The sequence below is a fragment of the Triturus cristatus genome, chromosome 7 (genome assembly GCF_964204655.1).
Source record: "Triturus cristatus chromosome 7, aTriCri1.1, whole genome shotgun sequence".
Lineage (NCBI taxonomy): Eukaryota > Metazoa > Chordata > Amphibia > Caudata > Salamandridae > Triturus > Triturus cristatus.
The window spans coordinates 635,353,337-635,379,972 of NC_140590.1; the positions used below are offsets into that span (position 1 = coordinate 635,353,337).

The 26,636-nt window shown below is 49.3% G+C and overlaps 1 protein-coding gene across 5 annotated transcripts in view; it reads right to left on the reverse strand.

Annotated features, from left to right (window-relative positions):
• BPTF (bromodomain PHD finger transcription factor) overlaps nt 1-26,636 on the reverse strand; it is a 1,440,172-nt gene that overhangs the window by 1,297,099 nt on the left and 116,437 nt on the right. For all 5 annotated transcript variants that reach the window (XM_085617259.1, XM_085617261.1, XM_085617262.1 and 2 more), the window contains exon 6: nt 16,691-16,894. In XM_085617259.1, coding sequence (XP_085473385.1) covers nt 16,691-16,894 — 204 coding nt within the window. The remainder of the gene's footprint in view (nt 1-16,690; nt 16,895-26,636) is intronic.

Below are 26,636 nucleotides of genomic sequence, written 5' to 3' on the forward strand. Positions count from 1 at the left end.
TAACTGAACTCTAGGCCAATGGTTTATATATATAAAATATATGCTTGTTTTATTTTTAGAACCACAAAGGGGGTAAAAATATACTTTCTCAGAATGAGAGGTTGAATATAAATACTTTTGTCTTAAGCAATACATTTGAGTAAACAGTCACAGTTGGTTGCAGTAAACAATCCTATTTCCTAAACATAACAATGCATTGAGCTCAATGGTAAATTCAGGTTATTTGTAATAAATTACTTTTCAGATTACTTTTGGAATTCCAGGTCTGGCTCCTAGATCCAGCCTTGGGTCAGTATTCAGAATCAAGTGATGAAAGTCGACTTAATAACTGTAATGATTTTTAAATAATATTTAGCTATTTCAAAAGTTAGCACTTAGAAAATATTTCAAAGAAAACATTCAATGGATCTCTATGGCAAGAAATTCAAATTGCAGGTAGAGTACTTTATCGTTACTTTAGTAATCCAGGACTGGGTACCTAGACCCAGGACTGGGATCCTGATCAAAAACAGGTAAGTAATTTCGTTTGCAGAAATGGTACGATTTTAAAAGAATATTTCAAATTTGCAAAAATAGACAGAAGAAATTTCACAGAAAAGCAGACAATGGTTTCCTATGGGAGAAAAATGAGTTAGAGGTAAGTATAGTTGTGGACACTTTTCAGAGTCAGGGCTGGGCACCAAGATCCAGCACTGGGAGCTCACCTAGGAGCAGGTGAGTAAATTAGTTTTTGTCACTTGGCTGATTTTTGGTGAATATTTGCAGTATTGAAAAGTTCACACTTAGAAGATTTTTGAAGAAAAAGCCAGTCAATGTTACCCTATGAGGAAAATGAAGTTAGCGGTTTAAGGGTAAGTACTCGACTGGCAGAGTTGAAATTCCGGGCATGGACTCAGGGGTCCCCCAGTGTCAGGTAGGTACAGTTGGTTCACCCTCAGCGGTTTCAGGACGGCCGGGTGCAGAGAGAGTTAGGCCCAATGTTATCCTATGAGGGACAGGGGGGCCTTGGTTGGTGGCTGCTGTCTGGCAAGCCACGCGGCTGTGGGAGCTGGGCTCCTGGTCACTCACTCAGGGCAAGTGGGGAAGTAGGTTAGTGTAGAGAGGGCACTGCCAGGGCCACTCGGGCGGCTGGGTGCAGGGTGCTTTTGAGCCTTCGGGCGCTCAATGGAAATCAATGGGAATGTTCCGGTTTGGAAAAAGGCTGCAGGCTCGGGGACGAGGATGTTTCAGGTGCCACCACCACTTCGAGAGGTAAGTTGGGTAGTTGTAGGTTAGGTGGGTACCCCGGGATTGGGCACAGGGGGCCGCAGGGCGCCGGGTGCAGGGGTGCCTTTTGACGTCGGGAATCTTACCCTCTGGTTGGTTGGGGTGGCACTCGGTTCTGAGGCTGCAGGCTTCTTCCGGGATGTCGAGGGGGGTCCTTGGGTGCCGGACTCGTGGTCACAGTCGCCGTGGGGTCGTCCTCAGGGTCTTTGTCCACTCCGGCACTGGCCAGGCTTGGCTGGTGCAGAGTGTGTTGGGTCCGCGGTTCCGGGCTGCTGCCAGGAGTTAAAAATAGGTTTCTTGAGTAGAGCCTCTACTCATGGGAGTCCCAGGGGCTTAGAGCCAAAAGGTAGCCAGGTCCTCCGGGGTTGGTGAGGTTGCTGGCCACGAGAGATGCCGCGCTGGTGCAGGTTCGAGAGTCGACAGGCCGGTAGGGCTGGGGCCAAAGCAGTTGGTGTCTTCTTCTCTTTTTAGCAGCTGCAGGGCAGGTCCTTGTTCTTCTTGCTCTTCTTGTAGTTTTCTATCTGGAATCTGAGGAAGGAAGGTTCAGGGTGCCCCTAAATACTAGATTTAGGGGCGTTACAGGTAGGTGAAGGCCAGGGACCAATGGGTCCTTGTCCTGGGGTGGGTACACCCCCTATCCTGCCTCCCTCCTATGGGAGGGGGGCAGTAGCCTAATCCTGATAGGGTAGGGCCTCCCATCTTCAAGATGGCGAGAGCCCGGAAATGTGCTTCACCTCGCCTCCCCCACCTGAGGGGTGGGGTGGGCAGGCTGGCACATCCCCTGTCCTTGTACGGGGTTTCCGGCCAAGCTTCCCGTCCGAGTGGGGGGGTTGCAGTGGCCTGGGGAAACTCCAAATGGCGGCCTGCCTTTGAAGCTTCCCTTTGCTCATCCTGGGGGAGGAGATTTCTCACCTCACCCAGGATGTGCATTGTTGCAGGCCCGGGAGAGCAGGGGCTCTCCCACCCAGGGGTCCAGCAACGTGTCTGCTGTGTGGCAGCCTGGGCAGCCTCAGAGCAGACGTGGATTGTAAGTTAGCTGTAAGGGGGCATCTCTAAGATGCCCTCTGGGGTGCTTAGTACATTAAATCCTACACTGGCATCAGTGTGGGTTCAATGTGCTGAGAAGTTTGATACCAAACTTCCCAGGCTTCAGTGTTGCCAATATGGTGCTGTGGAGCTCGTGTTTTACAAGCTCTCAGCACCATGTACTCTTAAATGACAGCACTGCACTTACAGTGCCCAGGAATGGACCCGGGTACTGTAGGGGCACAGGGCTCCTGCTCCTGTGCCCACACCATAGGCGTAATGCACCCAGCTAGAGGGGTGGCTGACATATGCCTTGGCAGTGTAGGTGCTGGGCATGGTACACAGTGATGTGTGCCATGTCGACTCTTTGTTTTGTCCTGCACCCAGACACTCAGCCTGCAAGGGCAGTGTGTGTGTAAGGGTACAGGGCCTCCGAGGGTGGCACAATGAGTGCTGCAGCCCTTAGAGGCCTTCCCTGGCCACAAGGCCCTGGGTACCATTTACTAGGGGCTGACATGTGGCTAGGGTTTGCCAATTTGGAGTTTGTGTGGTTTAAGGAAGGAACATAGGCCCTGGGCACCTGATTGGCAGGAACCCAGGGTACACTCAATCGAAGTACATTCAGCAATTAGGCAAAAAGTGGGGGCATACCATGCAAGAAAGATGGCACTTTCTCACAGCTCCCACTCGTGCATTTGGTGGCTGTGTCTGCTGAGCAGATCCGCCATCTGGTTGTCCTTGCCCGGGAGGTGTTCCGCCATGAGGAACATGTTCCTCTGAATGGCCCACTTCCACATGCTCTGAGCCAGATGAGACAACTGTGGAGTGTGTGTTCCTCCCTGCTTCTGTATGTAGTACATGGCAGTCATGTTGTCCGTCCGGATCAACATGACTTTGTTGCACAAGTGTACTTTGAATGCCTTCATTGCCAGGAAGATAGCCATCAGTTCCAGAAGGTTGATGTGCATCTTCTGTTGCTGTGTCGTCCATAGTCCCTGCACTGTGTAATTGAGTACATGAGCTCCCCATCCCTGGAGAGACGCGTCCGCTGTCAGTATTATTTGTGGAACAGGCTCTTGGAACGGTCGGCCCTTGCAAAGGTTTTGTGGATTCCACCAATGCAGAGAGTTGTATGCCCGACCGCTCACCAACACTAGGTCTTTCAACTGTCCTTGAGTCTGATTCCATTGACGTGCCAAGCACTCCTGAAGCGGGCGCATATGTAGTCTCGCGTGCGGGACTATGAAGATGCAGGAGGCCATCATGCCCATCAACTGCATGAACACTCGCGCTGGAAGTGAGTGTTGTGGTCTAAACTTTTATCAGCAGTTGCATGCTGTTGATTCTCGCTAAATTTGGCTGAGCTTTTGCAGCCAGAGTGTCTATAGTCGCGCCCAGGTACTGCCGTACGTGGGCGGGTTGGAGATGCGACTTTGGATAATTCAGTGAGAATCCCAGAGTGTGAAGAAGGTGAATGGTGTGGGATATGTGGCGGGCACACTGCTGGGCTGACTTTGCCTGAACAAGCCAGTCGTCCAGGTAAGGGAAGACGTGAATGTGCTGTCTCCTTAAGTGTGCGGCCACTGTCGCTAGGCACTTGCTAAAGACTCTGGGCGCTGTTACTCCGAAAGGGAGTACTTTGAACTGATAATGCTGATCCTGAAGAGTGAACCTGAGATATTTTTTGTGTGATGGTGTATGGGTATGTGGAAATACGCATCTTTAAATCTAGTGTTGCTAGGAAGTCTCCCTGACTGAGTAATGGCAGAACCTGCTGGAAGGTGAGCATATGAAAATGCTCTGGCAGAATGTATTGGTTGAGAGGGCGGAGGTCTAGTATAGGTCGTAGAGACCCGTCCTTTTTTGGGATTAAGAAGTACAGAGAGTACACCCCTGACCCCCGCTGTTCCATAGGCACGAGCTCTATGGCTCCTTTTTGCAGCATACTTAGTACTTCTTGCCGCAATAATGTCAAGTGCTCTGCGGACATAGGACGATGTCTTGGTGGTATGTTGGGTGGATTGGATGTTAATTCCAGACAATAACCGTACTGGACAATTTCTCTGACCCACCTGTCTGTGGTGATGGATCTCCAGACTGGCAGGAACTGTTGAAGTCTCCCCCGAACGGTGTTATGTGGGCGTGGGGGCAGCGACAAGACGTCACTGTTTGTTATTGGCGGAGGACCTGGTGTTGTTGTGTCCTCGTCCTCTGCCTTTGGTGCTGGATCCACGATATCCACCCCTATTGTTTTTATTATAGGTACTCTGGGTACCTCATTTACTGTACTGCTGCTGGGACCCCTGACCTCTAGCTGCTCCTCTATTCCCGGGGCGACGAAAGGAGCCACTCCAAAACTGCTGCGACTGTAGAGCCCCCATAGATTTCGCAGTTTCAGTGTCCTTTTTAATCTTTTCCAGTGTAGTGTCAACCTCGGGGCCAAATAAAAAGTCTGGGTTGACTGGTTGATTCAAGATATTATTTTGAATCTCAGGTTTGAAGCCTGATATTCTCAGCCATGCGTGCCTCCTCAACATCACACTAGTGTTAATTGCCCTTGCTGCAGTGTCAGCTGCATCTAGTGCGCATTTGATGGACGCATTTGTAATGAGTTGTCCCTCTCTGATGAGGATCTCCGCTCCATCTTTGTATTCATCTGGTAGGTGTTCTAGCAGTGTTTCTAGTGTATCGTAGTGTGACCGGTCGTATCGGGCCAGGAGTGCCTGAGTGTTGGCAATGTGCCAGATGTTTGCTGCTTGTGCTGCTACCCTTTTGCCTGATGTTTCTAGCACTTTGGACTCCTTGTCTGGAGGAGGAGCATCACCTGTAGTCTGCGAGTTAGCTCTCTTGCGAGCATTAGAAACTACCATGGAGTCCAACGGCAATTGACCCTTAATGTACATTGGGTCTCCGGGTGCTAGTTTGTATTTCTTCTCTATTCTCGGGTTCAATACCCGTGCCCTGGTCGTTTCCTTAAAGATGTCCTTAGCATGTTTAAGAACCCCTTTTAACATTGGTGGAGTCTTGACCGTTCTTTCTGATGTGGAGAACGTGTCCACCAAGAAATCCTCATCCACAGAGTCAGAATGGAGTTCCACTCCGTGATTGGCAGCTGCCCTTTCAATGAGGGCGTTAAAAGCAGCAGTATCTTCAGTGGGAGATGGTTTGATATTATAAAGATGAGTGTCAGGAGCATCTTGTGGGTCACCTTGGTCAGTAGGGTCTCCCCATGCTTGATCTTGGTCTTGCTGTTGGTCATCAGGGTCATTATCCACAGGATAAGTGGTATCATCCCCAATATAGCCCTCTCCTGCATCCGCCTCCGAGTGTGTAGGAGAAAAGGATGGTGGTTCCTGATGATAGGTTTGGAATGTTTCTACAAGCACTGGCGTCGAACCTGATGCCAGTTTCCTTTTTAGTGGAATCTTGTATGAGTCCAAAGCCTTCTCTGGAACAATTCTCCGCTTGCGGAACAACAGCCTACCAGTGTCGGCGTCGATAAACTGGTCCTGCGAGTCCTCGACATCGGTTCTTTCCGTGGACACTGTTCGTGGTTGTTCGACACTCCTCCTAAGTTCGAACATCTTCGGTGCCCCTGGTGGCGGCAATCCAAACTTGATCGGTGCCGGCGCCGAGTGAGCTTTGGCGACCTTGTGTGGTTCGGGACCCGTTTTTGGTTAGAGGGTTGCCCGTTCCCCGATGCGCTTTAGGGACTCCGACACCTGTTGCAACGTGAATGCAGACGGTGCTTTGGAACAGATAGGCTCTTTGGAGACAGGTCTTGACGCGGTCTCCGGTTTCTTCCCAGCCTTCGGGTTTTCGATCCGAAGTTTGGGATCGACGCCCTTTTGATCCGATATTTTGGCAGTCGCCGCACTCTTCGGTGTTGACGTAGTCGGATCGACCACCGTGACCTTGGTGGTTGATGCCCCAACCTTCGGTGCCATAGGCCGTTGCGTCTTCTCGGGACTTCTTCTGTGTCTCGGTGCCGAAGCCCTTTTTTGGTTTCTCGGTACCGAAGTCCTTCTTTCTTTGGTCTGCGCCGATGTCCTTTTTCTGTGTCGACGGATTGGAGGGCTTCGATGCCTTCGATCCGACCTGAACCAGTTGCACTTTCGGTTTCGATTTGACCGGTGCTGTGTTTGGTTTCGCTTTCACTGAATCGAATCCAGTCTTTTTTTATATTGTTGGCTCTTTTGAAATGTTCGAAGCCGGGCCTTTAGGCGGGGCTGTAGAACGATCCGACTGATCTTGGGTAAGGCCCGCAGGCGATCCCTCGACCTGAGCCTTATCAAGACTGTCTCCTTCGGCCTCCGCATCGACGGATTGGCCTAGCTCCTCGCCCGAGCTATCTTCCTCGGCCCCAAGGGCCTCATCGTCGTCTCCTACCCAGTCGGCGACGTCTTCGTCCTCGAAGATCACCTCATCATCGTCGTCCGATTGAGATTCATGCTCCGAAGCATGGCTCGAGTCTATCTCTTCGACGCTCTCGACTTCTTCATCCTCGGTGCTGAATATGTTAACCGGGTTAGGCGCCGATTGTTTGGCCTCCAATCTAGCCGCCCGTCGATTCCGAAGTGTATTCTTTGACCGGAACCGGGCGCAGGCCATACACCTTGACTCATCATGATCCAGTGATAAACATTTGTTACAAACCGGATGGACATCGATGTGTGGATATTTCGCATGACATAAAGGACATCTCTTGAAGGGAGTCCTCGATTCCATCCTCGAACGTCGATCGATGTTCGGACCGAAACTAGGTCCGAGAAGTGTGAATAAGTCCGAGAACAAGTATAATAATTTGTCGATACCGAACGCAAACAATACCGACAATACCTAAAGGCTTTTGGCCTTAAATAAAGTTTTCCTAACTTGAGCTAGGATAAGCACATCCGAACCCAATGGCGGAAAAAAACAATCTGAGGATGGAGAGGATGCCCATGCGCACTGTAGTCCAGGGGAGGAGCCACCTATCTCGTGATACTTCGAAGACTCTTCCAGGACAACAATGTGCAATCATCCGGACCCAACACTAGGCGGCGATCTATGCACAGATATGAATTCAGCAGCCCACATGCCTCGAACATGTATATATTTCTACATATATGTTTGCCTTGATTGTGTTTGATATGTTAGAGTCTGCTATGATAGGTGCATTTGGCTTACCGTGTGGTGCTATTCACTAATAAATACATCCCAGATATACCAATTTGTCTTTTCCTTGTAGCAGGAGGTGTGGACTCTTCTTGGCCAAGTATTTTATGTTGTAGAAGGATGGGTGAATTCCCGTCTAGCAGGTAATTGTGTTATTGGAAGTTGTTCTACTCCTGGCAAGTGATGTGCAAAGTATATTTCGCTCTAGAGAAGTGCTGTGTATATATTGTTTTCTTGCCTTGCCTTTGGGGGGAGTTTTGAAAGTTTGCCCACCTTAGGAAGTGCTGTGTATATGTTATATTCCATAAGTGTGGAACTGATATTCTCTCCCTGGGAAAGTGACGGTACATACCTTGGTCCAGGGGAGATCTGAGACCTTTCATTACACTGCCATCTTGAGATGGGGGGAACTAGCCAACCAGAGTGAGGCATATGCCCCCATCCCACTGGAGGGAGGTATAATAGGGGGTGTACCCACCCCAAGGAAGGGACCCATTGGTCCCATCCTTTATCTACCCGTAACTCCCTAAATTCAGCATTTAGGGGCAACCCTGAACCTTGCCTCCTCAGACAAGAATCGACAAGAAGAAGAGAAGAAGGACCGAAGAACCCATGCTGAAACTAAGAAGAGGAGGACGCCCACCGACTTGGCCCCAGCCCTACCGACCTGTCACCACCTCAAACCTGCTCCAGCAAAATCCCTGTGTGTCCTGTAGCCAGCAACCTCAAGAACCCCGAGGACCTGCCCTTACTTCTAAGTCAAAGACTTTGCTTCCCGTGAACACCGGATTTGCTCACCCACAGACTCTGGCCCCAGCCAAAACCGTGAGTCTGCACCACTATGCACTTGGCACCTACGGCCTGATTGGCCCAACACCACAAGGAGGTCTTCCCGGAGATCCTGACCAGAGATCTGGTGATCTCTGTCCTGCCTCTAGTCTCCAAGCGAAGTCTGAAGCCTCTTTCTGGACCGCAACGGGAGCTGGTAATAAAACCCAACACCTAAAGACCTCCCTGCACCCGATGTCCCACGGTCTTGGGTGGACCAACCGACGGGGTCCCATCTTCCGCAGGCCTCCCAACTTACCTGTCCAACTGGTGGTCACCTCCAGAAGATCTTCGTCCTCGAGCCTGCAGTCTTTGTTGCAACCGGAGAATCCCCATTGAAATCAACAGGGCACCCAACACCAAAACAGCACCCTGCACCCAGCCACCGCTGCAGGTGTACTTTGGGTGCTAACTCGGATCTCCTTTGCCCTGAGCCTAACACCAGGAGCTTTGCTCCCACAACCTTGTGGCCTGCTCGTGAGCAGCCACCAACCTGAGGCTCCATATGCCCCCATTGGATACCACTGGGCCTCAGCACTCTGCACCCGGCCACGCTAGTGTTGCTGAGGGTGCATTGAGAGTGCATCCTTTACTCTGGGGGTACCCTGGTTCTTACCCCAGAATACCAATTCCCACAACCAAGTACTTACCTGTTAACCGATAACCCCATTTTCTCTATAGAAATACATTGACTGTTTTTCCTTGAAAATTGTTGGTTTTGTACGAGAACTTGAAAAACTGCAAATAACAAAAAACTGCTTTACTTACCTTTTCTCTAGGAAATGCCCCAGTGTGATATCTACACATATCACACTGAGTAGAAAAAATAATCCATAAATTAATCTGTAAAGTAACCAAAAGTAATCTAACAGTAATTTCCACTGTATTGAAAAGATTAACAAACCTGTAACAAAGACACTTTCATTCAGCTTGCTTATATTATTCAACCTGCCTTGAAAAGTACCATTTACACTTACTTGTACCAGGCTTGTTTGGATCGAGAAAATAAATATAACTAGATATTTTTTTTTTTAACAAATTGGTCCGAGTTCAGTCTTTGAGTGTGTGACATCATTTGCTGCATGAGTGTACAAAAAATGCTTAACACTACTCTCTGATAAAGCCTTACTGCTCGCCCACACCACCATAAATAGAGAGTAAGGTGCTATCTACTTTTACCTCTGCCTATCCTTGGGGTTCCACTGGACTGTGCACACTATACCTCATATTGGTATAGTATATACAGAGCCAGCTTCCTACAACCTTTTATTCCATGTTTAAGATAAGCGGATATATTGGCTTTTTATATAGCTTCTATATATTGACCCTTAGGATAAGGAGTGGGTGTTATATTCCAGAGTTAGGCCCATGTAGTGAAGCAGCTTATTCCTTACATTGTCCTAGAAAATAACATTTTAGCTGTGAACTTTTGCACACATTTGCATGCACTACAATGTTGGATTAATTTCTCTGAAACTACTTTGTTTACACATGCAGCTTCGCACATTATCACGATTCCTTTAACACCATGTACTAGGCCTCTCTACACACTAGGTACAAAACTCATCCTAACAATCCACAGGGCAACAGCGCGCTCTACATATCCATAACTTCACTCTCTCCTATCAAGTAATGGGGTTGGATCGTCCCTAGGGGGGGGATTCTTGGCTCTACACCCATACACACTCTAGGTACACATAGTGTAGGGTCCGCATCGTTGGAGTACATTAGATTACCATACTGCATATATGCCTGCAAATATTCATTGCTTCAGCACCATGGTAGAAATGTATCTCCTGTTCACTCTCCTGGTGCCTGTAATCTCCTTTATTTGCTTTTGTGTCCTAATCATTGCAACGCATGTATTTTATACAGGAATAACGTTGGTTCAATGAATATAGTGAATACGTCACACTGTGCATTCTGTAAACTTCTCTGGGAGAAAGTAGGCATGAGTGACTGAGCGAAGGATTCTGTACTGTTTCCAAGATATCCGAGTAATCACTGTTCAGTGGTTGCCAGATAGAAAATGAGTTACTTACCTGTAACTACGGTTCTCCAGTATGGGTATCTTTCATAGATTCACATGCTTGAATCATCCCAGTTGTCGCAGTGGGAGTCCCACGGTATACATATAAAAGCAGTAGATAAAATTACCATAGGCTACCATGCAATGAAAGGTCAGTGCAATAGCCTATCTACCCTCTTTTGTAAAAAAAGAAACAAATCCAACCAATAGCCAATCAGATGACGGCACCCTCTAGAACAGTCCCAAGAGAGGCAAGGTTCCTCAGATTTTCAAGCACAAGTGTGCAATTATAAACCTTAGAGAATAAAGGAAGCCTCTCCGGGGAGGAGGATGGGTCACATGTGAATCTATGAAAGATACCAATACTGGACAACCGTAGTTACAGGTAAGTAACTAATTTTCTTCTCCAGTATTGGATCTTTCATAGATTCACATGCTTGAATCAGAGTAGCTAGCAGTTTTGTAAACATGTATGTTTCATAGTACTGTAATATAAACCTTTGTACCTTAGAGGATGGTGGGTTATAACATACATGCTAAAATAAAAACTTCATGAGATGGTACTTAACATCATATCAATTATTTAGGATTTGTCCGTAACATTATGCAATCCTCTGTGAAACGCAAGTAAGGTTCTTTAATGGTGAAAGCCTGAATTTCATTTACTCGTCTGGACGAAATAAGTGCGAGAAGCAAAGCCACCTTCCATGAGAGAAATTTGAGCTCTATTTTGTGGATCGGCGCAAAAGGTGGTTTCATTAATTGCAAAAGGACCACATTAAGACGCCATTCAGGTGAAGGACGCCTAATAGGAGGAAAAATTCTGAAAAGGCCTTTCATGAACTGTTAGATGATGAAGGAAGAAAAGAGGCGTCAGACGTCTGTCTATATCGATAAATAGCTGTGAGGTGCACTCTTATGGAAGCCTAAGCCAGACCTGAGCTTGCCAGAGATAAGGCAGACTTTTTTCTGGGGAAGAGCGAAGAGGGTGAGTACAAGTGCTATGGCACCAAGAGCAAAAACGCTTCCATTTCAGTCCATAAGTTTTTCGTAGTAGACTCAGCTCTTGCCCTTGAAAAATATCCTTAGAATCCTGAGGAATAACTAAGTCCTTGTATTCATTGTACTCAGGTTCCAGGCATGCAATTGAAGAGAAGCTGGGTGCGGATGCAGGATCTGCTCGTTGTTCTTCAGTAGGGTGGCTGACAAAGGAAGGTGAAAAGGTTTTGATTGCGACATTAGGAGCAGCTCCGTGAACCAGTGTGGACGAGGCCAACGTAGAGGAATGAGTTGGCACGGTTCCTGTTTCATTTTCATCAACACTCTGGAGATCAGAGGATATGGGGGGGAAAGCGTACGCAAAGATTCCAGACCATCTTATCGAAAACGCAATCCCCCATGACCCTGTCCGAGGTTCCCTGCTGGCAAAGAACCAGCATTTCTGGTTTCCTTGAGATGCAAACAGGTCCAAGTTGGGTGTTCCCCATTTCTGGAAGATGTGGTTGAGGACCGATATGTTGAGTTCCCACTCATGATTCGTTTGACTCAACCTGCTCAAATTGTCTGCCAAGTTGTTTTTTTTATACCTGGGAGATGCTCTGCCTTGATAGTTATATGATGCTGCAAAGTCCATTCCCATATATTTTGGGCTTCCCAAGATAGGATTGGAGATCTTGTTCCCCCCCTGCTTGTTTAGATAATGCATGCAGGTGGTGCTGTCTGTACGTATGAGAACGGAGGATGCCCTTATCCTTGGAAGGAATGACTGGAGGGCTAGAGAAATTGCAATACGTTCCAGAAAATTGATATGCATCTTGGAGAGAGAGAGACTCCATTTGCTACTTATTTGGAGGTTTTGTAGATGTGCTCCCCAACCTTCCAAAGATGCATCTGTTGTCAGAACAAATTCCGGAAGAGGAGACAGGAATGACATTCCCAGAGAGAAATTGTGAAGAGATTGCCACCAAAGAAGTGCATCCTTCATGACCGGAATGATTCGAACTATGTCATCAAATGATCCTGATATGTGAAGCCAGTGGGCGTCCAACTGCTCTTGAATTGGTCTCATGCTTAGTCGAGCATGAGGTACCATGAGAATGATGGAAGACATCATCCCGAGAAATGATTTGAAGAGACGTACAGAAGTGCACTTTATTCCGTAAAGGTTGTTAGCCAGAGATAGGATGGTGTTCAGCCTTTCTGTTGACAAGTATACTTTGTCTTGTAGAGTGTCTAGTAGCGCACCCAGAAACGTTAGCCAATGAGAAAGGGCTAGAATGGATTTTCGAAGATTGACTGCCAGTCCCAGAGAGCGGAATAGCTGAAGGCAGAAAGAGATGTCCTCTGAAGCCTGATGAAGAGAAGGGGCTTTTACCAGCCAATCATAGAGGGATAGGAAGATCTGTAGGCCTTTTAGCCGTAGCAACGCTGCCACGGGAGCAAGACATTTAGCCAAAAACCGTGGAGCTGAGTGAAGGCCGAAGGGAGAGTCCTTGAACTGATATTTCGCACCTGCCACAAAGAAACAGACATTTTCGATGTTTGGGGTGGATAGGGATATGGAAGTATGCGTCTTTAAAATCTAGGCTTGCAAAAAAAAAAAAAATCCGAATGGTTCATAAGTTGTAAAATCTCCTGAAGATTGACCATGTAAAGAATTTCTACAACAGGAATTTGTTGAGCTTTCTGAGGTCCAAAATGGAACGCAACTCTCCCAACTTATTTTTTACCAGGAAAAAGCGAGAGTAGAAACCTTTTCCTTTCTGAAACTCGGAACAGCTTCTTTTGTTCCTTTTTGAAGCATTATCAAAGCTTCTTTCTTTAATAATTGAAGATGGGGTGGTGTTGATCTTTGAGGCGGGTGATGAGGTGGCGTTGAGGTGAACTCTAAGGTATGGTCATACCTTATTATATTTAGGACCAATTTGTCTGAGGTTATTTGTTTCCATTGATGCAGAAAATTTGAGAGGGGTTTTCTTCAGGGAAGACATAGGTGCGGCAGGCAGCGAAGTGTCGTCACTGCTTACGACCAGAATCTCTGGGCTGCGCCTGTTTTCATCTAGGTTGTCTGGAGTAGGCAGCCTGTGGTGGTGCACGATATTGCTGTTGCTGCTGGTAGGATGGCCGGTAATAGGTGTAGGTTTGAGGTTGGTACCTTTGATAACCTCCTCGAAACGAATAGTTTCCTCGGCCTTGTGCTCCACGAAAGGGGGTCTTTCTGTATTGGAGCGCTCCTAGAGCTTTTGCCGTGTCCGTATCTGTTTTGATGGTTTGCAAAGCATCATAAACATGCTTGGCGAAGAGTGACTCACCATCAAACGGCATATCCAAAATTTTGCCTTGTACTTCAGGGCGGAACATAGTTGCCTTTCCTCAACCCTGGCGTCTCAGAACATCAGCTCCAGCAAGCTGGCGGAAACTCAAAGATGCAATATCCATGGAAGCATCCATGATTTCGGATGCTGACCTCTCTCCTTCAAGCAGGCTTTTCCTCGCTTCCATCTTTTTGTCTTCTGGAAGTAGATCTAAAAATTGGGCAATATCCGACGACATCTGTCGATCGTACCTGGCTAGAATCGCAATAGCATTGGCAGCTCAAACAGTTGCTCCTGATGTGGTTGTAAACCTCTTCCCAATATAATCCAAATGTCTCCCTTCCTTGTAAGGTGGAGCAGTGATGGGCATTAGAGGATTCCTTGATCTCCGTTGTGCAGCCTGTGAGATGACAGAATCAGGCTTAGAATGACTTGTAAGGCATCGTACGGAGCCTTGTATTTTTTGTCAATTCTAGGCCAAACCAGAATAACAGTGGCTGGTGTTCTCATCACTTTTAATCCTTCTTCCCATATGTGGTCAACAATAGGGATAGACCTAACCGATTTCCTGGATGTGTTTTTAAAATCATAAAGAAAGCAGTCTGATTGCTTTACTGTTAGCGATAGTTGGAAACGTGCTGCTGCTCTCTCAAAGCATGAAAACCGCCGATGTCCTCTGGCGGAGATTCTATCATTTGAGGAGATGGAGAAGCTGGTGTAGATATACTAGTCATCCCACTGCTCCCCTGTTTGTCCCTCCTTCTGAGGCTGGATATCCTCAATCTCTCTCTCATCTTGATGTTGTAGTGGCCCACTAGTATCTCCCATCTGGGACGGTGTGGACACAGGCACAGAAGTATGAGGTGCTGTAGTGACTGGCGGTTGAGGAGGTGGAGGAACAGGTGCTGAAGGAAAACGTGTACGATAGTCTCGTAACAAATCTTGAAGATCTTTAATCATTGCAACAGGAAGGTGAACCATAGGTTGGGTAACTGGCTCCATATATTGCATTTTTGCATGAGGATGGGGATTTTCCTGTTGATAGTATCCACCATAGTCCTCATCGTCATCTTCCTGATACATTACATGTAATCGGGAAAGACTATCTGCAGGTTCAAACACCCCTTCATCATCAGATACCTCCAAGAATGTTGAAGGAGGTAAAGGAGATATTATTGCAGGATTTTGCAAAAATTGTCGACAAGAACGTCTTTGACGGATACATTGGTGTAAGCTGCAGGTAAGATGGACTCTTACGGCCAGGCGTCAAATAAAACAACTGTCGACGGTAAAGGTGTCTGCATTGTCGGGGAGGACATGATAGGACCGGATACGGCCGTCGTCTGTATCGTCGACGAGATTGTAGTCGTCGCGGTCGTAGCCATCGACGGAACCACCGTTGTCGATCGTACAACTGTTGTCGACGGGACCACTGTTGACGAGGACGCCGACGAAAAAGTTGAAGTCGTCGTCGATGTTGTCGTCGCCGATGAGATCGTCAGTAGTACAGCACTCGTCGTCACCTGAAACGTCGTCGAAGGGACCATCGTCGCCGATGAAGATTTCTTCGACGATGATGGTGAAACTTGTTTTGAGGATGGTTTTCTCGACGTCGAAGACACAGAAATTAACGTGCAAGTTTTTAGAGACAGGTATCTTCATAGAATATTTGTCTGTCTTTTTAAAGGCTTTTTTCCTCAGTAGGAAATAGAAGCTTTCTTTTTTGTGAGGTATTTTCTTCCTCTTGATGAGATTTCTTTGATGCCGCCTTCTTAGAAACCTCAGGAGAGTCCAGAGATCTTTCTCTCCTTTTAGGTGTTTCTTTAGAAGTCAATGAGGTAGAGCTCTCCTCATCCTCAGAGAGAACATCAGATTTTGCCTTAAGTTTAAGCCAAATTAGTAGTCTACACTCCCTGTCCTTGAGGTTATTAGAAAAAGTTCTACATATCTAGCAATCTTTTACCTTGTGTTGAGGGTAAAGGCAGTAGATGCATCTCTTATGTGGATCTTCAGAATGCAGCCTCTTTTTTCCACACGATCCACACGACCTGAAGAGACCCTTCTTAGAAGATCCAGACATGTTTGAAGAAATTCTGGTAAGAAAGCAGAGCTCAGGGAGACTCCCTTTCACACGATGTGCGGTAGAAAATTTGAGGAACCTAGCCTCTCTTGCGATTGTTCTAGAGGGTGCAGTCGCCTGATTGGCTATTGGTTGGATTTTTTTTTTTTTTTTTTACAAAAGAAGATAGATAGGCTATTTCACTGACTTTTCATTGCATGGTAGCCTATGGTAATTTTATATACTGCTTTCATATGTATACCGTGGGACTCCCACTGCGACGACAGGGATGATTCAAGCATGTGAATCAATGAAAGATCCAATACTGGAGAACTGCTCACTCTCTGGTAGGTTCGTGGAGCTTACAGTGCACTGTGAGCTAGCTGGTCTATAGACCAACATATCACCAAGCCCTTAGATTATGTTGTCTAAACAATGCGCAGATCCTACAGATTAGTAGGAACTACACAACTGTTTCTAAAATAGAGCAGAAGGAAAGCAATGTTCTATTTTCTTTGCTTTAAACTGCTGCTTCAATTATGCTCTGTGACCTAATCTGCCTTGCACCTTGGCTGCTGTCTCCAGCAGAAAGGCATTGTGACAGCAGAACTCGATTGCAATACCTTATAATAGAGTTCCGACCTCGTTTCTTTATAGTCGGCGACTGAGTGCTTCACTAGTCCCCGATTATAAAGAAATTAGGGGGGTGTATTTATAATGGGATTACAGAATCGCATTGATTATAGCTCTATTATGAAATTACGTGGATCTCTGGGCTTTTTTTCCTCTTTGGGTGGTTTGGCAGAGAGTGGAATGCAGAGGATTTTTTGATGGAGCTAGCTTGTTTACGTGATACCCAATAAAAATAAAGTTTGGGGCAAAATGATTAACAGGATCAACAGTAAACCCCATGAGGTAATGAAAAATCTCTTTTACGGACATGGTTTTTGCAGCTAAAAGAGCAATGTAGAAAATGAAGACAGATGCAATGCCCAGTCCCGATGCAATTACCTGTTTCATCCTGACTACAAGATAAAGCCTGAGATCCCTTTTCTCCATTGTCTGCATCATCAAATGGACTGCTGGTTTCATTTTGAGTACAACTGAATTCTGTAAACACAGTACTGCTACTATTGCTGGTTTCATCATTATTAGACTGATGGAAGATTGGCAGAGTGGTGGTGCCATCTTTGGGTGTCATCTCAGCGGTTCGTTCTATCAGAAAAATTATACAGAACATACTCTATTAAAAGTAGCAGAGTCAAATAATTCTACAACCATTAACAGGGGAAAAATATTAATGAGTCATCTGAAAGCAATAGTGTTCACCCAATGAAAACAATGGCCAAATAATTCAATGAAGAACAAGTTATTTACCTTTGGTAATGCTTATTCTGGTAAACACCCTATCTAACTGCTGATTCCTCACTTTTAAAATATTCCAGAAATCGGACTAGAGCTGGACATTTCTCCCAACATAGACTCGTGTGTCAACAGGTGGTAGCCGGTGGTTCCGCAGTGATACCATACCCACAAGAAAGGACAGAGCATGGACACATGTCAGACCCATTCCTAGGGCTGATGTCAGTTTTTTAATCCTTTTTCTGCATCCTGAGACAGAGATTATTGGAAAGATTTTCAAGGTGACAGTGTGCCAAAATCTAATTTGAGTCCTTATTACGCTGAGCAGAGGTTCACTCCACAGAACAGGGAAGAGGGACAGAGCATAGGGGAATCTAAAGTTAGATGGAGAATCTACCTCTGATCTCCATGGCCGAAAAAAGTATCACAACTTACACACACAAAGGGTTTTTTGGCCCAGACTGGAAGGGTTGGGATTCTTACAGGTCTAGCTCAAAAAAAAAAAAAATTGCAACACCACCAGCAGTACTTAACAACTCCAAGCGCTAGGTGACGGGATATATGCATAGTGTGGGAATCTATAAAAAGTTTGCGCTGCAATAGGAAAATGCTACTTACCCAGTATGCATCTGTTCTTGGCATACAGAGCTGTATATTCATATGCTTTAGCATAGATCGACATCTGGTGTTGGGTCCGGATGTTTGCACTTTGTTTTTGTTCAAAGAAGTCTTAGTCGGGGCGTGGCCTAGCGAGCCGACATGGCGGACGTGTGCTAGCCAGCTCTGTCCAGCCCAACGTTTATCCGACGATCATCCTGGCTCCCTCGGACCCTTGACGAGTCCTGGAGGGAGCGTGGCGGCACCGGTCATTGGCAGAGGGCGATTGGTGCGCGACGGCGGCGACCGGCATAGCGGACCTCGGACGCTGGCACGCGCGCGCGGCGCAGCCTGGGGATCGGAGGCAGAGCCGGGGTCTCAAATTTGGTGCATCCGGGAGCCGACGCGCGGCAGCCCCTGTGAGCCTGAGGCAGTGGATTGCGGAGCAGATGGCCTAGTGGCGGCGGTGATTTTCACGGGGCAGGTCGGCCCCAGGGACTGCACAAGTCGACATAGGGAGCACCGGTGAGGGGCGGGGGGGCGACGCCCCGGCCAGCGGAGAATATTGGCCGTGATTGAACAGTGTGCCCGGGAGCGAGGCTGGTCTCTGAGGGTGCGGGGGCCCCCCTTCCCGGACATTTGGCGGCCGCAGTGTGGCAGTGGCAGCGGGAGGAGCGAGCGCCCCTTCCTCCCCCCCATTTTGGGATTGATTCTGGTGCTGGGGGATCGGCGGCTGCATCGGGCGGTGAGGCTAGGGAGGCCGCACGGGAGCTACCTGAAGGCTCTTTGCTCCTCGGGGTCCCGGGGGTGAGGACTGAGATCGGGCCCCATGGTGCCTCGGCCTTGGGGGAGCCCTGGGCTGCTGCAGAGACTCGCCGTGTAGGGAGTGTGTTCCATCGGGGGCGTCCCGTGACGGGCCAGTGGCGTAAGAAAGACCAGAAGGGACGGCGCGGCCACAGGGAGGGGGCGGTGTATCCTGAGGGACTTTTGCTGCTTTGTGAGCCCTGGGCGTGAATACCAGTTGGTTGGCCTGTGTTGGTATACGTTCACCTGTTCGGACTGTGGCGGCGGGGCCTGTGATCGGCGGCTGCATCGAGCCGCGCCCTTTGAGACCGCGGACGAGCGGTTGGGGTCAGGCGGACGGCGTTACTGGCGGCGGGGCCACACAGCCTGGGTGCTTGACGACCTTGACGGGCAGATTGGTGTGAAGTCGGTTTGTGGGCTGAGGCTCACGCCGGTGGATTGCGGTCCCCGGGCCGGGGGTGTTTCCCGCCTCTCTCCCTTCCTTCCCTCCGTTCCTTGGGCGCAGGCCGGGCAACGGTTCTGCCTACGGTGTGCAGACGCAGGGGAGGCACTGGTGCAGGTGCCCCGTCCACCTTGGCCTGAAGGTGCGGAGAGTCCGCTGCAAGCTGTCATGACGAGAGACAAGGGTGGTGGCAGACCCACGAAACATGGGCCTATAGACAAGTTCACTGGCCCGGGGGCGACTGGTGGGGCCGCCGGGGCCTCTCAGGATGCCGTACCAGACAACGCGGCCCTGATGGCGGCGATTACCCAACCCCGGGATATGCTGGATGCAAAAATTGGCGCAGTGGGCACTTCTTTGATTCACCGAAACAGGTCTTTAAGTGGACTGACGAAACTGTCCGTGTGCGGGTGCGTACACCGCCTGGGCTGCAGTCAGACTCATCCTTAAGTGAGGGGCCATCAAGGAATGCTCGTGGACGGCCCCAGAGAGGGCATGGACGATCGCGCTCCCAGAGGCTCTCTGATTCTCGTGGAGCCCCGGCTCGGGAGGACCCTGCCTCCCAGCCCCTGACATTGGATCCTTGATGCCTGTGAGGAGGGCGATTCCGGGGCGCTTCCTTCATTAGACTATGAGACTGTTTGCTTTTATGGGTCTGGAGGGAGCTTCTAGGAGGGCTGTATCCCCACCTGTTCAGGGTTTGTGGGGGGTGGGCCTGGGCGATATGGGCTGTCAGTTGGGGATCCATTGGCGGATGCAGTCCGTGACCCCCTGTTGGGGGCCTGGGGTCAACCCCGCCGCGACAGGTACTTCAGTGTTTATGAGGTATGGGGAGGGGGGGTTTGTTATGGGGAAGAGCTTTGGTTAGGGGGACGAGTTGCGCTTTTACATTGTGCCCATCTGGTTGTACACACCTGCGGTTGGGACCTCATATCCGTGCTCCATCCAGGCTGATCGCCCCATGGCTTTTGGGAACGTAAAGGCTGGGAGGTCCCGGGCACCGTCCGCATTGTCAGCTGGAATGTACGTGGGGTTCTGGGCAAAATTAAGCGAGGTGCAGTCCTGCGTCAGGCGAAAAGGGTCGGAGCTGACATTCTCCTCTTACAGGAAACACATCTGATGGGCTCTAAGGCCCTGTGCCTGCAGCGTTATGGCTTCCAGCAGGTCTTTCACGCTGGGTTCATACAGGGTTCTAGGGGGGTAGAGGTATTGATACATCGTAGGGTCCCATACGTGCATGCGCAACAGTGGCTTGACCCGCAGGGGCGGTATCTGTTTCTTCGGGGTATGATTGGGGAGGAGTCTATTGTGCTCGGCTGTGTCTACGCCCCTCCCCCCTTACAATGGTCCCTGGTGGAGCGGTTGCTCTCTTTGTGGGCGGCCATGCCGGACGTGGCTGTAGTGGTGGGTGGAGATTGGAATGATGTTATGGATATGGGTAGGGACAGGGCGGGAGGGGGTCTGGGTGGCACTCATCCCACGAAATTGCACTCCTTGGTTGGGAGCCTTGATTGGGTTGACACCTGGCGACATGTACATGGAGATCAGAGGGAATATACATACCTCTCCGCGGTTCATAAGTCTTTCTCTCGGTTGAATTATGTCTTTCTACCCCGGGCAATCGCAACGCGAGTAATGTCCGCAGAGATCCTTACTAGGGGGCTGTCGGACCACTCACCGGTATCCGTGGCGTTGCGGTTAGGTTGGGGGCGGCAACCATTTCGCTGGCAACTAGCAGTGTGGAACTTGCAGAACGCTGATTACGAGAGGTGTATGAGGGAGGCGATCGCGGATTATTTTGTCGCTAACGCGGGGTCGGCCCCCAGTGCAGTAATACTATGGGAGGCGTTGAAGCTCACTCTACGTGGGGTGGACATTGCATGGAGCGTGGCGGCCCGTAGAAAGTGTCGAGATGAGTTGGTTAGGGCGGAGGCGGAAGGGCTTGAGCGTCGGAGCCGGGGGGCGGGTGGCGGGCTGGAGTTGCGACAGCTACTGCTGGCACGGCAGTCCTATGCCTCTCTCCTTATGGATGAGGCTCGCCAAGTATGGCTTGCGACACGCAGCGGAATTTATCAATGGGGCGACAAGTCGAGCAAGATGCTGCATCGGCTCTGCCAGGGTGTTTTTTCTCCTCAGGTCCTCCCGGGGGTGCTGGATGAGAAGGGAGTGCCGATCATTGACCCTATGACCATAGCAGAGAGTCTCGCCGCCTACTACGCGGATTTATACGCCCCTAGGGAGTGCCTATCGGAGGCAACGGTGGTCAAGTTTATTGAGGACCTCCCGCCCAGAGCAGTGCCCGGCGAGACACGCCAACAGTTGGAACTCCCCCGCTCGGAGGAGGAACTGAGCAAGGCCCGAGGGGAGCTCAATTTGGGGAAGGCACCGGGACCCAATGGGTTCCCAAGCGAGTTTCATCGTCGATACAATTTACAACTAGCATCTTATTATCGGGTGGCGGTGGAGGAGGCCAGAGAGGCCGGTCAGCTCCCACAGGACTGGCGACATGCAGAGGTGGTGGTGTTCCACAAGCCTGGTCGGCCTCCGGAACAACATGCTTCATACCGCCCTATTTCCCTCCTCAATCTCGAGGCCAAGGTTTTGGCCAAGGCCCTGTCTAATCGCCTCCTACTTCATATCTCGACTTTGGTCCACCCGGACCAGGCCGGATTCATGCCTCATAGGGCGACGCGACACAACATAAGGCGGGCACATGCAGCACTGGCGATGGTCCGAAAGACGGGGCAGCCGGCAGCGCTCTTACTGGCGGATATGGACAGGGCATTTGATTCTCTAAGCTGGGTTTGTTTGCCCTCCTTCGCTGGATTAATCTCGGCCCTCGATTCCTGTTGTATGTGATGCTCTTGTATACCGAACGGACAGCCTCGGTCCGCGGGGCGGGAGCGGTCTCGTCCAGCTTCCCCATTCGTCGGGGTACTAGACAGGGGTGCCCCCTGTCGCCCTATTTATTCGCCCTCGCCATGGAGCCGTTGGCGACGTGGGTGCGTATAGATGCACAGTTGAAGGGGTTTGAGTGGGCCCCTGGCCTATCGGACAGGTTAGCATTATATGACGATGATGTCTTATTCTTTTTAACAGCATTGGATAGGTCGGGACCACGCATACTGGAGATAATGCAAATTTTCGGCGAAACGTCCGGGCTGTATATGAACCCCCGCAAGTCCACACTGTGGGTCTTGGGTACTCGGGTGGGGGTGGGCGCGTGGGCATCTGCGCTACAGGTAGCGGACGGAGGACTTAAATACCTGGGAGTTTTCCTGTCGGAGGTGCCAGAGATATCGTGGGAAGGAACTTGGCACCGGTGTGGGAGCGCGTCCGGGCAGATATTACGACTTGGTCCTGTATGCCGCTGACTATATATGGTAGATCGGCAATCTTTAAGATGGTTGTGCTCCCCCGCTTGCTCTATCAATTACAGAATCACCCGTACCCGAGCGCGCCTCGCTGGTTCCGACTGATGAATTCGGTGCTGGGCCGGTTTCTATGGGGGCAGAGGGAGGTGCGGGTGGCGCTGCGCACGTGCTTTCTCTCCACCTACTGTGGAGGGCTGGCGACCTCAGATATGCTTTCATACTATCAGGCCTCACACCTGTTGGTCCTCAACGAGTGGTGGAATGGAGACCGAGGGGACCCGGCTTATGCACTGGAAAGGCACCTAATGAGGCGTTACACTCTCCACACAATCCTCTACTCGGCGACGCTGCGGAGTGCACTGCCGCCGGTGTCCAGGGTGGTCTTCCAGATCTGGCGGCAGTCTCTAAGAAGAATGGGGTGGTGGAATACACTGACGGGGGAAACCCCTTTGTGGCAGAATGGACGTCTGCCGGAGCTGGCGGCGCTACAAGGTTTTAGCAGATGGGATGCCATCGGCATTTCCACCCTGGGCGACATGATGCGGAATGGGTCCCTTAAATCGTTCCGGGATCTGCAGGAAGAATTTGTCATGCCCCGGACACAGTTCTACCGGTACCTCCAGCTCCGTCATGCGCTCTCCCCCAGCCTGGAGGGTCTCGCCTCCATTCCCGAGATTAGCACGTTGGAGGCGAAGGTCTTCATGGGTGATCTCGCAACCAAAAAGATTTCGCGGATTTATCAGTCCCTGGTCACCCACAGTGTGCCTCCATTGGAGAAGCTACGGAGGGTGTGGGAGGAGGATGTGGGTACGCTGGAGGACGAGGATTGGAGGGAGGCCCTGGCCGCCCCTCGGGGAGCGGCCATTGCGATGCGCCTCCGCCTCATCCAGTTCAAGTACCTTCACCGGGTCTACTATACTCGGGTGCGACTGTATCGGGCGGGCCTGGTTGCCTCCACGGAATGCCTCCGGTGTGGTGGGGCGGAGGGCACATTCCTGCATACAGTCTGGCATTGTTCATCGCTGGACTGCTTCTGGAGGGGGGTCTTCTCTGGTCTATCTGAGGTCCTGGGGTGGTTGCTCCCGCGTACGCCACAGCTCGCACTGCTACATGTAATGGATGGCATCGGGGGCAATATCTATAAACGGCACCTTATGCAGCTGGGCCTTACATTGGCGAAACGCGACATTGCCAGGATGTGGAAGGATGTGCGGGCTACCTCGGTGGCTGCTTGGAAAAATGGCCTAGACTTCTGCATGGGGCTGGAACAGCCCATCTTTGTGTCCCGGGGCTGTCCGAGCAAGCACTATAAAAAATGGAAGCGGTGGGCGGACTATAGGGGCCTGTGGCTGGAGTCTCCAACGGCGACGGAGGATCTCCTAGTGGGATGTGGGTAGGGCTAGAGTGGTTGGGTCTGATATCTGGGGGGGAGGGGGTTGCAGGGGGTGTGTGTGCGCTCAGAGTGGGATGGTCCTCCACCAGATCGGGTAGGCCGTCATTTTCTTTACTCCCATTGGTCCTTGAGTATGGGTGGGTGAGCGGGCATCAGTGGGAATTGCGCAACTTGGGGGGGGGGGGGAGGTTGTTGGGGGGAGGGGGGGGAGGTATCCGAGATGACATTCAAGGTCAAAGATTGTGTTTGTTTTGTTTCTTTAAAAAAACAAAAATGTCCTTTGCGGTCCTATTAATGTGCAACTGACAATAAAAATCGGTTGTTAAAAAAAAAAAAGTATTTTAGTCACGAGGTAGGCGACGACTCCTTTCGGTAATAGTGCGCATGGGCATCGGCTCCATCCCCAGATTGTTTGGTTGTAAGGGTGATGGAGTTAGTAAGAGAAGAAAGAGATGTCCATGTATATTGTATCGAAGTAAGATGATACTGCACCAGACAAAGATTCACGGGGAGGCGGGTGGGCCCATATAAATCTACATCTCTATATGACAAGAACAGATGCATACTGGGTAAGTAGCATTTTCCGTTTGAGGCATATGAGCTGTAGATCATATGCTTTAGCATAGACTATACAACAGTTATCTCCCAAGCGGTGGCTGACCTGTGTCTGTGGCAGTGGTTTGAAATAGTGATCTTAAAACGGCCTGACCCACAATAGCTTGTTGTTTCGCTAACACATCTACACAATAGTGCTTTGTGAAGGTGTGTGGCGTAGACCATGTTGCTGCTTTGCAGATGTCATCTAAGGGTATGTTCCCTAAGAATGCCATAGAAGCCCCTAGTTTGTATCTATAGTGCGCCCTAGGGGGAACTGTTAATGTGCGCTATGCTTTAATATAACATATTTGGATGCATTTAACGATCCACCCTGCAATACCGGCTTTTTATATGGGATTGCATTTATGCGGTGGTGAAAAAGCAACAAAGTTATTTTGTTTTTCCTTAATATTTAGTTATTTTAACCCCTTCGACGCTTATGACGGAACGGTTCCGTCATGCACGTCGGTTGGGCTGTGCTTATGACGGAACCGTTCCGTCATGGCCCCGCCCGCGCTCAGAATCTTCAGCACTGCGCGGAAATCCGCGCAGCGCTGAAGGGGTTAATGTAATATAGAATTGCTCTTTTTACGTCTAATGTGTGAAGAGAACGTTCTGGCATGGAGTCTGGTTGAGGAAAAAATACAGGTAGCTCAACAGACTGGTTGAGATTAAAGGCAGAAACTACTTTAGGTAGAAATTTGGAATTAGTCCTAAGAACCACTTTTTTTTATGAATATGTAAAAATGGTTCTTGTCTAGTTAGTGCCTGGAGCTCACCAACTCTTCTGAGAGATGTGATGGCTATAAGAAAAGCTACTTTCCAAGTGAGAAATTGTAACTAACATTTGTGCAGAGGTTCAAATGGTGGGCCCATGAGTCTTGTAAGGACTATATTAAGATTTCACATTGGAGAAGGTGGAAGTCTAGGAAGGATGATTCTTTTAAGTCCTTCCATAAATGCCTTGATAGCGGGCACGCGAAAAAAAAAGACAAATGTCTTTTTTGCAGGTAAGCGGCTATTCCAGCAAAATGTAACCATATAGATGTATAGGCTAAATTACAACGCTGTAGGTGTAAATTATTAGCAAATGATATTTTGGATTGAAAACATCTGGTGGATTGATTTGATTGAGCAGTAAATTACAAATTGCTTCCACTTTGCAGCGTAGCATGCTCTAGTGGTAGGGCATCTAGCCTCTTTAATGATGTTCATGCAGTCTGGCGGGAGATTAAGGTAGCCAAACTCTATGATTTCAGGTGCTAGATTGCAAGGTTGAGTTGACTGGGATCTGAATGGCTTATCTCTCCATGGTTCTGAGTGAGAAGCTTGGGGGAGAGGTGCAGTTTTTGGTGAGGAACTACTGATTATTCCAATAGGGTTGTGAACCAGGGTTGTCGAGCCCATGTGAGAGCAACTAGTATCATTGTAAGAGACTGTTGCTTGAGCTTCCGAACCACTAATGGAATTAGCGGGAGAGGTGGAAAAGCGTAAGCAAATCTGCCTGACCAATTCATCCATAGCGCATTGCCTTTGGATGATGGGTGTGAATAACTGGACGTGAAGTTTGGGCATTTTGCGTTGCGGTGTGTTGCGAACAGATCTATTTCTGGATAGCCCCACATTTGGAAGAATGGGATCAGAACTTGAGGCTGTAGTTCCTATTCGGGGATCTGTTGTTTTTGATGACTGAGCATATCTGCGATTTGGTTGTTTACTCCTGGGAGGTGTACCGCAATGAGATATATCTTTTGAGGTATGGCCCATTTCCATATGCTTTGAGCTAGGCGTGAAATCTATAGAGAGTGTGTCCCTTCCTGTGTTTGTATGTAGTACATTGCGGTCATATTGTCTGCACGGACTAAGACAGCTTTGTCTACTAAATGCAGTTGAAAACCTTTCAATGCCAGAAAACTCGCTTGTAGCTCTAGTCAGGTTATGCGAAGTTGTTTCTGTTCTAGGGTCCATGTGCCCTGAACAGTGTGTTTTTGAAGATGAGCTTCCCAAACATTGAGTGATGTGTCCGCTGTTAACACTATCTGTGGAACCGGGTTGAGGCATGGCCGGTCTTTGGAAAGGTTTTGTATATTCCACCAGTGCAGAGAGCGATGGGTGCGGCCGTCTACCAAGATCTGTTAGCTGACCTTGAGCCTTGTTCCGCTGACGTGCCAAGCATTCCTGTAGGAGACGCATTTGAAGTCTTGCGTAAGGGACGATTAGAATGCAAGAAGCCATCATGCCGATTAATTGCATAAACACTTGGGCTGGTAGTGAGTGTTGGGGCTGAAATTGTAATATCAGATTTCGCATGTTGCGTATCCTGACTGGGTTGGGGTATGCTAAAGCTTTGCAAATGTCTATTGTAGCGCCTAGATACGCTTGCGTGTT